At 39.9% G+C, this 17,775-nt stretch overlaps 1 protein-coding gene across 3 annotated transcripts in view; it reads right to left on the bottom strand.

Moving 5' to 3' along the window:
• KLHL20 (kelch-like family member 20) overlaps nucleotides 1-17,250 on the bottom strand; it is a 67,187-nt gene extending 49,937 nt beyond the window's left edge. The window contains exons 1-3 of one of the 3 annotated variants that reach the window (XM_011962336.1): nucleotides 17,087-17,250; nucleotides 16,087-16,150; nucleotides 3,302-3,875 (exon numbers count right to left, since the gene is read on the bottom strand). In XM_011962336.1, coding sequence (XP_011817726.1) covers nucleotides 3,302-3,875; nucleotides 16,087-16,109 — 597 coding nt within the window. In that variant the 5' untranslated portion in view covers nucleotides 16,110-16,150; nucleotides 17,087-17,250. Of the gene's footprint in view, nucleotides 1-3,301; nucleotides 3,876-16,086; nucleotides 16,151-16,498; nucleotides 16,917-17,086 lie in introns of those variants that run through there. The other 2 variants (XM_011962335.1, XM_011962338.1) reach the window with 2 other exon arrangements.
• Nucleotides 17,251-17,775: the final 525 nt, after the last annotated feature.

Below are 17,775 nucleotides of genomic sequence, written 5' to 3'. Positions count from 1 at the left end.
GACCAATGGAAAGAATAGAGGACCCAGAAATAAAGCCAAATAGTTAAAGCCAACTGATCTTTGACAAAGCAAACAAAAACATAATGTGGGGAAAGGACATCCTATTCAGCAAATGGTGCTGGGATAATTGGCAAGCCACGTGTAGAAGAATGAAACTGAATCTTCATCTCTCACCTTATACATAAATCAACTCAAGATGGATCAAAGACTTAAATCTAAGACATGAAACCATAAAAATTCTAGAAGATAACATTGGAAAAAACCCTTCTAGACATTGGTGTAGGCAATGAGTTCATGATCAAGAACCAAAAGCAAATGCGACAAAAACAAAGATAAATAAATGGAACTTAAACTAAAAAGCTTCTGCACAGCAAAAGAAATAATCAGCAGAGTAAACAGATAACCCACGGAGTGGGAGAGAATGTTTGCAAACTACGGATCCAACAACAGACTAATATACAGAATCTACAAGGAATTCAAACAAATCACCAAGAAAAAAAAAAACAATTCCATCAAAAAGTGGGCTAAAGACCAATAGACAATTCTCAAAAGAAGATATACAAATGGTCAACAAACGTATGAAAAACTGCTCAACATCACTAATGATCAGCAAATCAAAGCCACAACGTGATACCACTTTACTCCTGCAAGAATGGCCATAATTTAAAAAAATAAAAAACAGGCCAGGTGCGGTGGCTCACACCTGTAATCTCAGCACTTTGGGAGGCCAAGGTGGGCGGATCACCTGAGGTCAGGAGTTTGAGACCAGCCTGGCCAACATTTTGAAACCCCATCTCTACTAAAAATATGAAAATTAGCTTGGTGTGGTGGCAAATGCCTGTAATCCCAGCTACTCAGGAGGCTGAAGTGGGAGAATCGCTTGAACCTGGGAGGCGGAGGTTGCAGTAAGCCGAGATCATGCCACTGCACTCCAGCCTGGGCAACACAGTGAGACTTTGTTTCAAAATTAAAAAAAAAAAAAAAAAAAAGATGTTGGCATGGATGTGGTGAAAAGGGGACACTTTTACATTGTTGGTTGGAATGTCAACTAGTACAACCACTATGGAAAACAGTATGGAGGTTCCTTAAAGAACTAAAAGTGTATCTACCATTTCATCCAGCAATCCCACTACTGGTTACCTGCCCAGAGGAAAAGAAGTCATTATATGAAAAAGACACTTGTATACGCATGTTTATAGCAGCACAATTCGCACTGCAAAAATATGGAACCAGCCCAAATGCCCATCAATCAACGAGTAGATAAAGAAAATGTGGTATGTACATATACCACAGAATACTACTCAGCCATAAAAAGGAACGATACATTGGTCAGGAACAGTGACTCACACCTGTAATCCCAGTACTTTGGGAGGCTGAGGCAAGCAGATCATTTGAGGCCAGGAATTTGAGACCAGCTTGGCCAACATGGTGAAACTCCATCTCTAATAAAAATACAAAAATTAGCTGGACATGGTGGCGTTTACGTATAGTCCCAGCTACTTGGGAGGCTGAGGCAGGAGAATCACTTGAACCCAGGAGGCAGAAGTTGCAGGGAGCTGAGACTGAGCCCTGCTGCACTCCATCCTGGGCAACAGTGAGACTGTCTCAAAAAAAAAAAAAAAAGAAAATTAAAAGAAAAAACAAAGATATAATGGCATTTGCAGCAATCTGGATGGAGTTGGCTGGAGACCATTATTCTAAGTGATGTAACTCAGGAATGGAAAACTAAAAATCCTATGTTCTCCCTTATAAGTGGGAGCTAAGCTATGAGGATGCAGTCATAAGAATGACACAATGGACTTTGGGGATTCAGGGGGAAGTGTGGGAGGTGTGTGAGGGATAAAAGACCACACACTGGGTACAGTGTTCACTGCTCGGGTGGGGGGTGCACCAAAATCTCAGAAATCACCAATGAAGAACTTATTCATATAATCAAACACCACCTGTTCTCCAAAAAACGATTGGGGGAAAAAAAAGTATGGTCCTGAGCTGCAAAATAAATAAAAATATGATTTTTTAAAAAGTTATAAAACAGACAATGTTTTTCCTTTGCTTAAAAACTTTTAATGGTTTTCTAGCACTCTTAGGATCAATCTCAAATTTTTTTTTTTTTTTTTTTTTTTTGAGATAGGGTCTGGCTCTCTCACCCAGGCTGGAGTGCAGTGGCACGATCTTGGCTCACTGCAACCTCTACCTCCTGGGCTTAAGCCATCCTCCCACCCCAGCCTCCTAAGTAGCTGGGACTAGGGGCGCACACCACCATGCCCGACTAATTTTTGTATTTTTTGTAGAGATAGGGTTTCGCCATGTTGCCCAGGCTAGTCTTGAACTCCTGAGCTCATGCAATCTGCCCGCCTCAGCCTCCCAAAGTACTGGGATTACAGGCATGTGCTATTGTGCCAGGCCAATCTCAAATTCTTAGTGTAGTCTATCAACCTCAGTGTTATTTAGCCCTCTTCTTTCTGTGTAATCACTATGTAACATCCTCTAACCCCCCTGGTCTCTGGGTCTCACTGGTTTTTTTTTTAGGTCTTCAAACTAGTGATGCTTTTTAACATCTCAGGATTTTGCACAAGTTGTTCCAGAACCAAAGTTAAATTTCTCTGTAACACACTCTTAAATCATCCAGGACTGCTTCTTTGTAACACCCATTAACTGTAGTTAATTATTTGTATAATTAGCGTTTAATGATTATCTTCCCTGCTAGATTATAAACTCCACCAATACAGAGACTCTAGATTTCTAGTTCACTATTGTACCCTATGTTCCCAAGCACAGTGGCTGAAACATACTAGCCTTACAAATATTTGTTAAATAAATAAGGGAAAGATAGCAGGTTTAATGAAAAGTCTTTTGATAACATCTAAACTCATCTTTTCAGATTATTAGTTTACCAAATAAGCTATAATCTATAATTTATTCTGAATAATCCACATAATCAGGAAGGAAATATCTTATATAAATGATGATACCAGGTATCCTATCAGGCATAGGAATTAAACTCTATTTTGGCTTATAAATTAACCTTTTTTTTAGTTTTCTTTTTTTTCCTTTCTTTTTTTTGCTTATACTTTTATGAATACAGTTATGGAGAATCAATCCCTAAATCTTAACTTTTGCTGGTAGAACACAAAATTGGCCTCTAAAATAAAAGCCAGGTTTAGGATTTATAATAACTTATTTCTTTGCTCTTATAAGTTAGAATCAGCAGGAAATACCCAGGCAATTTAACAGAATGTGAACCTATATTGCTCTCTGACAAATAGGTCATAAGTGCATTGGAACACCAAGTGCAACTCACCTCTTGAAAGTTATGTTGGGTGAACTTGTCTGCTATCCTTAGCAACTCACGACATGAATGTGTGTCAGCAAAAGCCCGAATGCCCAGGCAGTTAGAAGGATCTAATTGTCTCTTTAAGAATTCACAGCAGGCTTCCTGTATTTCTGCTAGCTGGAGGAGGCAAGCAGCTGGCAGAAGAGTCTGAACATTGCCCTCTTCTACTGTTATCTGGGAGGTATATGCAAAGTCAATCAGTAATTCCATAGCCCTCTCGTCGATGTCTCGGATCACTACTTCTGTCTGACGGCTCTCTGCCAATTCTCCTGTAAACATAGCTCGGAAGTAGGGACTACAGGCTGACAAAATGACTCGATGGGCATATATCTTCTTGGCGCCCACAACTAGCACCACATCACATAGCTCCCGGTGCTTTCTCAGAAGGTTAATCACTTCCAAGGTTTGTCGAGGGTGCTTGTCTGAGATATACGGCATGCGGGCAGGTTGGGGAACCCCTTCTGGCAGTTTGTTGGGGTCTCCAAGGGTGCAGCGGCTTGTTACATCCATTCCAGTCTCTCCTGGTCGAATGTTGGTACACCTATAGGAATGATGGGGGGGAGAGAGAAGATGGCAGTATTATTATAAACTCTTTTTTCCCCTTACATGTTTGTAATTCAAGTGATAAGGAAATGTAATTAGCTTGGTGATTTTTTTTTTTTTACTTTTTTTTGTAGAGATGATGTCTCACTGTGTTGCCCAGATTGGTCTCAAACTCCTGGGCTCAAGTGATCCTGTTGCCTCCACCTCCTATAAGCCAATATGCCTGGTCTACATAAACCATTTAAATTCCAGCTACTATGGTAATAAAACTTTTAGATAAGGTGGTTATGCTTATCCATTTTAAAAATTAAGCCCAAGTTAACACGCTTCAATTAATAGTTAAATTTTGAATTAAAGACAATCTAAAAAGTTTGGATTGACGGCCGGGTGTGGTGGCTCATGTCTGTAAGCCCTGGGAGACCAAGGTAAGCTGATCACTTGAGGCCAGGAGTTCGAAACCAGCCTGGTGAATGTGGCAAAACCTTGTCTCTACTAAAATTACAGAAAAATTAGCCATGTGTGGTGGCACGTGCCTGTAATCCCAGCTGCCTGGGTGGCTAAAGCACAAGAATCACTTGAACCCTGGAGGCAGAGGCTGCAGTAAGCCGAGATTGCATCACCGCACTCCAGTCTGGGTGACAGAAAGAGACCCTGTCTCAAAAAAAAAAAAAAGTCTGGATTGAAATTTATCTTTACATAGAATCTTTTCCTCAAAGTTTACTGAGATTAAAATAGTAAAGAAAATGGCAAGCTAAATGATGATTTAGCAGGACTCCAAAGAGCCTCCAGGTCGATTTTGTTAGACTAATTTGGGTCTAATTTCCTATCTAGAGATATTAAATATGATAAGCCTCAATTAAAAGTACTACATATGTCAAACTGCTGTCAAATTGGTCTGAATCACTGAGGTTTTGGTATGATTATAAAATAAATAAGTGCGGCCAGGCGCGGTGGCTCAAGCCTGTAATCCCAGCACTTTGGGAGGCCGAGATGGGCAGATCACAAGGTCAGGAGATCGAGACCATCCTGGCTAACACGGTGAAACCCCGTCTCTACTAAAATACAAAAAACTAGCCGGACGAGATGGCGGGCGCCTGTAGTCCCAGCTACTCGGGAGGCTAAGGCAGGAGAATGGCGTGAACCCGGGAGACGGAGCTTGCAGTGAGCTGAGATCCGGCCACTGCACTCCAGCCTGGGCAACACAGCGAGACTCCGTCTCAAAAAAAATAAAAATAAAAAATAAAAAAATAAAATAAAATAAATAAGTTCATAAACAGACATTCTTCAATTTATAAATAAGTAGTATTTAAAAGTTGATTCTAAAAGTTTATTTATTTGGAGGTTTGTATTTTTCTATAGTAAGAGTGCTGTAAATGGGGACTAGGTTTAGTTGTAAAATTCAGTGCATCATAAGAAGCATTAAAAAATGAAATAGAAAGTAATAGCATACATTTCATTAAGTATGTTCAACTGCGTGTATGTACACACACAAATTCATATAGATATGCATCACTGGTTCCCTTTGTAAACTGCAGGTTATATCAAAAAAGTTTAAATGCTACTGCCCTGAGTTTTGAAGTCCCAAGACACAAGGAACAATAGGTACAAGAAGGGAGAAGGAAAAGAATCTCTCTCTTTTTCAGATTATTCTACAATTTGGTGTTGCTGGGTTTTTATATTTATTAATTTTTTTAAAATTTTGAGATGAGGGTCTCACTATGTTGCCCATGCTGGTCTTGAATTCCTAGGCTCAAGCAATCCTCCTGAGTAGCTGGGATTAAAGGCACATGCCACCATGCTGGGTTGGTTTTTTTTTTTTTTTGGAGACAGAGTCTGGCTCTGTCACGAAGGCTGGAGTGCAGTGGCACAATCTCGGCTCATTGCAACTTCCACCTCCCAGGTTCAAGCGATTCTTCCGCCTCAGCCTCCCAAGTAGCTGGGACTACAGGTACGTGCCATCATGCCTGGCTAACTTTTTGTATTTTTAGTAGATACGGGGTTTCACCGTGTTAGCCAGGATGGTCTGGATTTCCTGACTTCGTGATCCACCTGCCTCAGCCTCCCAAAGTGCTGGGATTACAGGCATGAGCCACTGCGCCTGGCTGTTTTTGGTTTTCAAACAAAAGCTTTAGAGAAACATGATGGCTCGAGCTAGTATACATAAACTGTAGACGTCTATAAGTTGGGCATTTCCTGTACATTTAGGTACATGTTGTCTAAACTTGTGTTAAAGGACATATTTTTTAGAAGCTGCAATAATTATTTTCCTTTAAAATGGGTTCTGGACAAAAAGGTGGTGGAATATCTATAAATTCCTCAAATTTGATGAACACTGCCTTACAGGATCAGAGTATATATGTATGTGTCTATAAATCTTACAAGTTGGTGTTCTTCAAAGTCTTCAAATATGAAAACTGCCCCTTCTTGCTTATGTGGAGATCTAGATATGGAATGGAATGGATCATCGGATCATCTAGCATAATGCCCTCCTTTTACAGATGAAGAAACTAGTTTGGTTACGTGACTTACTCAAAATCATGAAGCTTTCAGTCTCTGGATGCTTTAGGGTAAACCACGCATCTCCTGAGGTACTGTGAATATTTAGTAACTGTAATTCATGTGAGTACTGGGAGGTGAGGAGAGGGAAGAGTTTCTAGGATGATTTAGCAATTCAAAATAGGTTTTGTTTTGTTTTTTCTTATGGATTATCCAAATTTCTGTACAACTATTTTTAAAAGCCCAAGAAACTACACCAAATACAGATTTTTTTTTTTAAGATTCGGTCATCATGAAAAACTTCATCAGTGAAATATCAAGAAGAGTCAAATAATTTGGTAAAAGAAGCCTATAAAATGCATTTCATATTTAAGAGAATAAGCATAACAAAGTGAACTTATGTCATCCCTTTTCTAACTAAAATTAACTGGATGGTCTAAGAAATTTTCAGAATTACCTTTAAGTATTGATAAAATACTTAAAATACTTTTATTATCTTTAAAGTCATTCCAGATAATACATAAGATACAAATTTGTATCTTTTCTTTGCAACGGGTCTTGCTTTATCACCCAGGCTGGAATACAGTGGTTTGATCATGGCTCCCTGCCACCTCGACCTCCCAGGCTCAAGTGATCCTCCCACCTCAGCCCCCCAAGTAGCTGGGACTACAGATGTGAGCCACCATGCCTGGCTTGAAAATTTGTATCTTCTATTTATATTTCATATGCGGAAATCCAGGTGCGAAATTACTAGGTAAAAGTCACAAATTACTGACAAATAATTAGAAATAAGATATTTGGATTTTTATATCATCACATTATATAAACATGCAGAGAAAAGACAATCTATGACTCTTAATTAAAATAACTATTCTTTTAACAAATACTCACTAATTGCTTTTAATGTACAAAGCATTTTGCTACAGACTGTGGGAAATTCAAAGTAATATAAAGAAGCAATCTCAGGCCGGGCGCGGTGGCTCAAGCCTGTAATCCCAGCACTTTGGGAGGCCGAGACGGGCGGATCACGAGGTCAGGAGATCGAGACCATCCTGGCTAACACGGTGAAACCCCGTCTCTACTAAAAAATACAAAAAACTAGCCGGGCGATGTGGCGGGCGCCTGTAGTCCCAGCTACTCGGGAGGCTGAGGCAGGAGAATGGCGTAAACCCAGGAGGCGGAGCTTGCAGTGAGCTGAGATCCGGCCACTGCACTCCAGCCTGGGCGGCAGAGCGAGACTCCGTCTCAAAAAAAAAAAAAAAAAAAAAGAAGCAATCTCTAGAGGAAGAGATACATGAATAACCAGTAAGAGGGCAACCAGCACAAAAGATGTGGTTCAAACGTAAGAATTTTTGGAGCTAGGCTGAGCCTAGTGGCTCATGCCTGTAATCCCAGCACTTCGGGAGGTTGAGGTGGGGGGACCCCTTAAACCCAGGAGTTTGAGACATGCCTGGGCAACATAGTGAGGCCCCATCTCTAGAAAAAACAAAAACAAAAATACCCAAAAACATCTATATAATGTATGTGTATGTTTATATATATATATATATAAATAATTTTTGGAGGTGATACATATGTTTAGGACCTCGATTGTGGTGATATCATGGGTGTACACATATGCCCAAACTCATCAAAATGCATACATAAAATATGTACAATTTTTTATATATCAATTATACCTAAATAAAGCTTAAAAGTCATTCAGAAAGGCAAAATCTATGAAGTATTTGTTTAACACCATTCAGAAAGATTCCGGATCTGACAGGTGTCATCTATCAGGTTACCACAAAGGTGTGTGTTTTGTTGTAAAGTAGAATATTACACTGGGTTTTCCCGGAGCTTAAGGGAAGTGTCTCACATCCATGCTCCAGATCGGTATATTTGTTTCTGATTCTTATTAAGCAGTCCTATGATGGAAAATTCTTCCAAAAGTACCATGCTACTTAAAAGGGGGATGACTCAAGCATTCTGATCACTGAGTTCTAGGTCAGCCTCATGTGAGTCTCTCTCAGATACTAGTCATCTACCACTACTGAGAGAGTCTAATATCTAGCCTGCAAAGGACAGCATCACTATCAGTCTTCTACTTCCAAAGCTGTAGCACTGACAGGAACTACAGTATAATAAAACACAAAGGTGTAAAAGGAGTCTCCTGAGAAGGACAGAAAAATCTATAAGGACGTTCTAGGAAGAAGAAATTGCAAGTGCATTGCAAAGCTATAACATGAAAACAAAAAACATGGTTCTTCTTTTCTCCAACAAGAACCAATTTTTCCAAAATACTTATACATCTGGTAAAAACATCACTGTTTGTGCTTGGCAATTTTAAAGACTAAAACATAAAGCTGAGCCGTTAAAGAATAATTTTTTTTTTTTTTTTTTTTAGGCGGAGTCTCGCTCTGTCGCCCGGACTGGAGTGCAGTAGCCGGATCTCAGCTCACTGCAAGCTCCGCCTCCCGGGTTTACGCCCTTCTCCTGCCTCAGCCTCCGGAGTAGCTGGGACTACAGGCGCCCGCCACCTCGCCCGGCTAGTTTTTGTATTTTTAGTAGAGACGGGGTTTCACCGTGTTAGCCAGGATGGTCTCAATCTCCTGACCTCGTGATCCGCCCGTCTCGGCCTCCCAAAGTGCTGGGATTACAGGCTTGAGCCACCGCGCCCGGCCTAAAGAATAATTTTCATCATCCACATAAACAATCAAGAATGCTTTTAACCACAGAGCTAAAATGGTGCCTTGCACATAGTAGCTGCTGAAAGAATAAATCACATGATTAACAGTGGTAAAATCAAGCTTCTTTTTAAAAAAAGTAACAAAGACAAAAGACCAACTCAAAAATTCCTGGAATACTGACATTGAATGCTGAAAGTAAAGTGTTATTGTCACAACCTTAGTTATGTACATAAAGATACTACTGTTGAACTGAGATATGAACAATTTTTTTATTTCACCTAGGTACAATGTGGGTAAACTAAGCTAATGTCTCCGTTTTTCCTTTAAATACACCATAGTGCCAGGCATGGTGGCTCACACCTGTAATCCCAGCACTTTGGGAGGCAGTGGTGTCTGGATCACCTGAGGTCAGAAGTTCAAGACCAGCCTGGCAACCTGGTGAGGCCCCATCTCTACTAAAAATACAAAAATTAGCTGGACATGGTGGCGCATGCTTGTAATCCCAGCTACTTGGGAGGCTGAGGCAAGAGAATCGTGTGAACCCTGGAGGCAGAGGTTGCAGTGAACCCAGATTGCGCCACTGCACTACTCCAGCCTGGGCAACAAAAGCAAAACTCCGTGTCAAAAAAAAAAAAAAGAAAGAAAAAAAAGCTCTTATTACTGCATTAGTATAGTATAATCTTTTTTTTCTTTTTGGTTTTTTTTAGAAATAAGGTGTTGCTCTGTCACTGATGATGAAGTACAGTGGTGTGATCATAGCTCACTGCAGCCTCAAGCTCCTGGCTGAAGCGATCCTCTCAACTCAGCCTCCTGAGTAGTTAGGCCCTCAGGTGCATAATACCACGCCTGGCTAAATTTTAATTTTTTTGTAGAGACAAAGTGTCTCTCTATGTGTCCCAGGCTGGTCTAGAACTCCTGGCCTCAAGTGATCCTCCTGCCTCAGCCTCCCAAAGTGCTGGGATCACAGGTGTAGGCTACCATGTCCCCAGCCATTGGTGTCCATCCATATAATTTTCACTTCAGGAAATATCATTCATCTTTTGTCTTTTTTTCTCAACCATTTAACAATGTAAAAACTAGCTGGGCATGGTGGCTCACAGCTGTAATCTAAGCACTTTGGGAGGTTGAGGCAGGAGGATCGTTTGAGCTTAGGAGTTTGAGACCAGCCTGGGCAATAAAATGAGATTCCATCTCTACAAAAAAATTTAAAAATTAGCCAGGTGTGGTGACATGTGTGACAGGTGCTTCTTGTATAGCTTGCAGAACCATAAGCCAAGATAAACCTCTTTTTTTTTTTTTAAATAAATTACCCAGTCTCAGGTACTTCTTTATTGCAATGCAAAATGGACTAATACACTATCTAAACGAACATTTCACCTTTCCTACTTCAAAAATTTTGTTTTACTTTGAAAATTAACAACTTAACCTTAAAAAAGATTCAGTTGCACTGACCCTCATTTATAGTCCTAAATAAACTTGAATAGAGAGACCTAGAGATTTGGGTATATAAACCCTCAAAACAGAAATAATATCTCAAAATGCCAGTACTGCTTACTAGAAAGGGTCCCAATAGGCACTATATTTTATACCTGATTCCACACCAGAAAGCCAAGCTATTAACCTCTTTATTTGAAAATTGGTTGTGAATGTTTTAGTCCCAAGGCATCTCAGCACTGCTTATTTGATAAAATGAGCATAAGCCTGGGTGTCTTGGTCCAGTGATCGAGACCAAGATGGAGCAGGAAGGGTAAATCCTCATGCAAGCATGCTAGTTTCCCTTTATATCAGGATAGCAAAAGCCTTCCTAGAATACCCCTCAACAACTACTGCTGACATCTCATTGGTAGCACGGTGTCACACAGCCCTTCCCATATGCAGAGACAACTAAGAAATCAAGGAGAGTATTTAATTTTCTAGTGTCTATAGTAGGTGGAAGAAAGGAAGAGATGTGCAAGCTAACCTACAGTGCATGCCACACTAGGGAATAGTCAAATCAAGCAAGTGTATGTTTTACCACTATTTTTAAGCATACACTTTAGACTGACTAGAACAAATTGAAAATTTCAAAGATATGAGATTGGAAATTTTGTCTTCTGAAATTAAACTCAAGGAGTAGCTCAGCCATCCTTCAATGTGAGTAAAAAACTATCAATAAAAACTCTAGATACTGTTAAATAAAATAAGACTCGAAGCATGTAAAGCTTCTTACTCATTTTAGAGACTTTATGGGGTCTTCCTGCTAGGCCCCACCGTAAACACCCCTGGTACTCACTACAGTTCTGTCCTCAGCATTCTCCTTTTCTGTTCTACCATCACTTATGCCTACAGCTTGAAGAACCTTCTTAGTACTGATGACTCACATTTAAAAAAAATTTCTAGCCCAAATCTCTCTTCTGCCCCAGACTCATATTCCAATCACATGCTGGATATCTCCACCTGGCTGTTTCCCAAACACAATAATATTAAAAGTATATGAAACAGAATCTATTCTTGGCTTACTGGAACCTGTTCCTCTTCCTGTATTTTTCTTTTTAATCTTATCATGGCAGCACCTAGTTTCCTAAGTTTGGAGTCATTTATAACACTACCTTTTTCTCACTCCATGTTCACCAAATCCTTTTGATTTTACTATTATACAAGCTCTCAATTCCATCCTCTTCTCTCAACCCTAACTGCCATAGATCTACTTCAGGTTCCCATCTTCTTTTATCTAAACTACCACAACTACTTTAAATTCATTTCCTTGCCATAATTTCTTCCCTCTTTCCAATCCATCCCCCATGTGCCTAGAAATCAGCTCGAAGAACAAATGATCTATATAATAATGTCCATTGGCTCCTAAATACCTAAAGGATAAAGTTTGAATTCTTTCCCATGGTTGTAGCCTCAATTTCCATATTTTCTACTTCCCCTTCTTCCCCAAAAGAGCCTATACTCCACATATACTCACTGTTCCATGCATGTCAGACAATTCTGGGTCTTGGTGCTCTCTCTTTTCTTTTCTTTTTTTTTTGCACAAGCTGTTCCTTCCTTTTATGGTGTCCTTAATTAACTCCCTTCTTTAGAAGTAAATTCTTATTCTTCCTAGAAGATCCAGCTCAAATGTTGCCATCTCTGTGACGCTTCCTCATCTCCACAGAGCAGTTCCCTCCTCTAAGTTTACATCTCTATTAAAATTCTGTTAATGTTTGTTAGTTAATTAAATAATTACATTTTAGAGATGAAGTCTCGCCCTGTCATCTGGGCTGGAGTGCAGTGGTGCAATCATAGCTCACTGCAGCCTCGAACACCTAGGCTCAAGTGATCTTCCTGCCTCCTCCATCTCCCGAAGTGCTGGGATTACAGGTATGAGTCACTGCACCAGGCCAATATTGTATCATGATATCTGTTTTCATCACTTGATCTGTATCACACAATATACAGGAATAGAGTGGTATTATATAAAGGTTTGACATATGAATAAACCAATTTCTACAATCAGGCTCAGTTTTCTACTAATATATTCAAGGAAACTTGGAAGAATTACATTACAAAATATTTGGTATCTCTAAATAAATGAATGATTAAAAAATAATATCTTGGGAAACAAACACATTGTTGGTAAACACTATGGATTGGTGTAACTCTAAGGGCAAAAATTTGTCAATGTCCACCAAAATTAAAACATGTACATACCCTTTAGACAATTCTAAACCTAAGAACTTATTCTTTTTTTTTGAGACGGAGTCTTATGCTTTCGTCAGGCTGGAGTGCAGTGGTGTGATTTTGGCTCACTGCAACCTCCCCCTGCCGGGTTCAAGTGATTCTCCTGCCTCAGCCTCCCAACTGGGTCTGTAGCTGGGACTACAGGCACACGCCACCACACCCAGCTAATTTTTGTATTTTTAGTAGGGAAGGGGTTTCAGTTTCACCACGTTGGCCAGGATGGTCTTGATCTCTTGACTTTGTGATTTGCCCACCTCGGCCTCCCAAAGTGCTTCGATTACAGGCATGAGCCACTGCGCCCAGCCAGAACTTATTCTATACTTACACATTTGGGCAAAAACCACCTACAAGGATATTCATTGCAGACAGAACTGGTTGTAACCGCAAAACAGTTGAAATAAATCTCTCTCAAATGGGACTGGTTAACAAAGGTGCATACAGACAATGGAATACTACATAACTATTAAAAGGAGGAAGGTAAGTCTATATGAATTTGTTACAATTTACAAAACAATTTTTCAAGTGAATAAAGATACAGAAGAACGTGCATGATATGCTGACATTAGTGTCTTTTCAAATGCATTTTATTTTCTTATTTTTATTTATTTATTTATTTAAGAGATGGGGTCTCTCTTTGTTACCAGGGCAGGAGTGCAGTGGCGTGATCACCACAGCCTCAAACTCCTGGGCTCAAGTAATCCTCCTGCTTCAGCCTCCTACGTAGCTGGGATTACAAGTATGAACCACTATGCCCTGCAACATTTGTGTCTTTTTTTTTTTTTTGAGACCATGTCTTGCTCTGTTGCCCAGGTTGGGGTTCAACGGTGCGATCACGACTTACTGCAGCCTCTGCCTCCCAGACTCAAGTGATCCTCTTACCTCAGCCTCCTGAGTAGCTAGAACTTCAGGTATCTGCCACAACACTTGGCTAAATTTTTTTTGTTTCCTTTTTGTAGAGATGGGGTTTTGTCATGTTGCCCAGGCTGGTCTTGAACTCTTGGGCTCAAGGGATCTGCCTGCCTCAGCCTCCCAAAGTGCTGGGATTATAGGCGTGAGCCACTGTGCCCAGCCATCTTCTCTTTTTAAAAGCTACTAATGTTGGGCAGGTGTGGTGGCTCACGCCTGTAATCCCAACACTTTGCGAGGAGTAGGCAGGCAGATTCCTTGAGCCCAGGAAGTTGAGACCAGTCTGGGCAACATGGCAAAACCCTGTCTCTACAAAATAAAAATTAAAAAAAAGAAAAGATAAGACATCTTATATATATTTGTGTATGAACTATAATGCCTCTAAAAGAATGCATAAGAAACTGCTTACAGTGGTTGCCTCTGGAGAGAAGAACTGGGAACTGGGGTCAGCAATGGGGACAGTTAACTTTTCACTGAATATCCTATTGTATCTTTTAAATTTTGCACTGTGTATGCAAATGATGGTACATAAATAAATGATGCAATGCAACTTTAATAATAAAATGCCAATTGATTTCATAAAACTTTATAATCAAAAATTAGAGTATCTTTAACAATAATTTTCAGTCTTTTCTTGTTCATAGATTTTTTTTTATTTTTTGGAGGGGCAAAGTCTGCAGAAACTGTTCAGTCCTATTTAAACAATTATTCAGTAATCAGGTGCTAGCAATGCAAATATAGGAAGACATGAGACTAAAAGAGCTCTCAATCTAGTAGGCAGAATGAATATGTATTCAAACAGTCTCAATATAAAAAGTTACTTCTCAAAGTTTCTTTAATAGCAGCTGAGTATAAACCCAGCATTACAGAGACTGCCTTCTGGGTTAAATCAGCAAAAATGACAGCCCAACAAGAAAAGGATAGGGAAGTGTGACCATGATTGAATGTAGGAAGCAGGTGGAAGTAAGACCAGAGACCAATGTGAGTAGGCTAGGCTCTGGCCAAGTGACAGTGATGAAGAAGGAGCTGTAACTTAACAATTAACGGCACTAGAATTATCCAACATGATTTTGAATAGCTGACAGTATTATGTAATAAAGCAAGAAAAAAGGAGCAGGTATGAGTGATTAAGCAAATATTTTATATAGACTACTGATAAACCAAAAACATTCCCACACTCTGCTATTCTTTTAAAAAATAATAAGCTCTTATTTTAGCAATTACATAAGGCATGACATTTTATGGTAGCTGGAGATGAGACACAATCAGTGGGTTTTGCAATAAAGTTAGAATGAAGTGATGAAGCATTTAATATATGTTGTTAATTTTTTCATGTACATTGTGATAAAATATTATTCCTGCCACAGAATAAAATATAAATAAGATAATGGTATTTTTCACCTTGATAACATCTTTTCATCTGGAAAAAATGGAGCATGCATGAGTGATTAAGTATTTTATATAGACTACTGATAAACCAAAAACATTCCCACATTTAAAGCATTTGCAAATATCCATTAATCCCCAATATCCTGATTAGATACATTAAAGAAGTAAGCTGGGGTATAGAGGAGGTGAACAGCTCAAGGTCAACTGATAAATCAATAACAGATTTGGAAAAAGATATACATTCTGGTTCTTGCTCCAAGTTCTGAGTTATAAGTCATATTCCCATTATAAAATGTTTCTTCTCTTAAAAGAACTGCAAAAGTTGTTTACCTTTGATGTTAAATAACAAATGACTAAATAGAGTTCAATAAATAGAAAACAAATGTAAAAACCAAAGAAATAGAACTGGGCTGATTTTCTATCAATAAAGATTCTAGTCTCATTTGTTAGAACAGAGTGAGAAAAAGCATTATTAAATTCTAGGGTTGGGAGGGCCTATTTAATTGTCTATATTTTCCCAGACATTGTACTATTTTTCTATGGACTAAGTTATTATGTCTAATACCTATTTTAGTCCTTATACAATCTTCCCTGCAATGCAGCTATTTTAATTAACAGAACAAATGTATTATTGAACATAAAGGAAATAACCAAAACCATAATTAGGCATGCAGTACAGTGTATTATAAATAATTATGATTCTTACATGGGAACAGAATCCTCTACATTTTATAGGGAATTGAAGATAATAAATCCACCTAGTATCATAATGAACTTAATGATTATTTACCTTAAAAAAAAAACATGAAAAAAGGAAAATTAAGTGTTTACATACAATCCACGGCACTTTTCAGAAATTTAACTTCTGTATTTTATTCTACTAAAAAGAGATTAATTCTTAATATTACTTTTGATTTATTGTAGAACAAGACTCATTAGTTCCAAGCAGAATTTAGTAAGATTGAAATTCTTTTTTAAAAATTTAAATTATTACATGCTGAATTTTAATCAGTGAAACCAAAGGTTTTCTTCCTAAATGCCTACCTGCGCATTGGCTTTCCTTCCATGCACCATGAAAAGTACCCTTCACCACACTCTAAAGCCGAACCTAAGACAACAGAAAAGCAGGAACTTAATAAAAGCTATTTCTGATCTTTACACTAACAATCTTTATCTAATCATTTCACTCATTTAGTCAGTTATCAAGAGTTTCATATCCTATTATATCACAGGCCTTTTGCAGATGCACAATAACTTAATCTAGCACATTTAAGATTACTATCCTTACTCTGCATGCTAAAACGATTAAAGTAAAGGCGAGGTAAAGTATGCTAAATAGTCCTGACTGTTAGGTCAGTCTTGTTCCTCTTCAAAAAGTGCTTGGAGATATTTAACTGTGATCTCGCCAATAAGTATATTTACAGAGCAATCACCAGATACCGACAGCAGTACTAACCTGATAGATCACATAGGGAACACGCTGCTTTAACAACGAATCTGAAGGTTGTTAACTTGTCCCGAAGTGACAGGAGGAGGAGGCGTCGGCATTTGCCTTTACAAACAACTCCGCTTCCGACAGCCCAGGGAGCTTGAACAGGGCAGGGAAAGTATGGCTCCAGACTAACACTCTTTACATGCATTTCCTTCAGTTCCCGAAACAATGTTCACTACCCACGTAGCAGGATTTCTCCAGGTCCCGAGGGTTAAATGGGGGCGCACAGTACTTTCTTCCTTCCCTGAATTCCAAACACTGTCTGGGGAAGCTGTCCAGGGTGCGGAACCCCAGCACTACCAAGCAGGACACAGCCCAGGGCCTCCTCTGGCTTCCGAGATAGGCTGTCAGCCAGCAAGAGCGCACTCTGGCGCTCCGCGAGGCCCGGCCCCAGCGCCCCAACAGTCTCTTCTCGGCGCCGACAGACAGGCGACCGACGAAGCACACCCCTGACCCCATGGGGCAGCTCAGCAACTTGGGACCACATATTTGCTAAGCGAGCCCTGGGGCGCTGTCCGCTGTCCCCTGCTCTAAGGCGGCTGGCTCACTTACCGGCTCTGACACTTTCTTCTCTGCCGCAGCCTCCTCCGTCTACTCCGCCCTCCACTCCTCTCTGCCTCCTCCTCCACCGCTGCTAGCTCAGGCAGGATGCCGCTCTTAGAGCTATTTCCTTTCCCTTCACCCGCCCATGTCCAGAAGCAGGAAGTAGTCCTATTCTTAAACCGTTCCTGCAGGAAGCCACACACTCCGCCAAGGGGTTCCGGTGCGGCTCCGGAAGTAGTCGTGCCCTTTGCTGGGGCATTCGGGTAACCTCGAAGGCTGTTTATCTTCGTGGGAGTTCTTTGTATCCCAAGAGTAACCATTTTTAGAGTTCACTACGGAACTGGCAGTGTTTGAATACTGAAGCCTCCTCTTTTCTTCTTTGTTTTTGTCAGCAAAGGCAGTAGTCAAAGGGTAGTCACAGAAAGCTAAGAATTTTTATTTCTTTTTAGTTGGTGGGTCTCCTTTTGGCACAATGTTCCTAATTGTGGATTGGATTATTGCATGCACACATGGGTTGGCGTGTATCTGTCAGGCCTCTACTATGTGCAAGGTGCAGAAGTTACATAGATCAGAGATAGCCCTTACCCTCCAGATTTCCCACAGTCGAACTTTCAAGACACCAGGATTCTATCCAGGCTCTAAGGCTGTGTTAGTTTTCCCTTTCTACTTAGCATTCACCACCAGACACTTCACCAAAC

The sequence above is a fragment of the Colobus angolensis genome, unplaced genomic scaffold (genome assembly GCF_000951035.1).
Source record: "Colobus angolensis palliatus isolate OR3802 unplaced genomic scaffold, Cang.pa_1.0 Scaffold59, whole genome shotgun sequence".
NCBI classification, from domain to species: domain Eukaryota; kingdom Metazoa; phylum Chordata; class Mammalia; order Primates; family Cercopithecidae; genus Colobus; species Colobus angolensis.
Note: the sequence above shows the minus strand (reverse complement) of the source record. Positions and strands in the feature narration are given on the sequence as shown.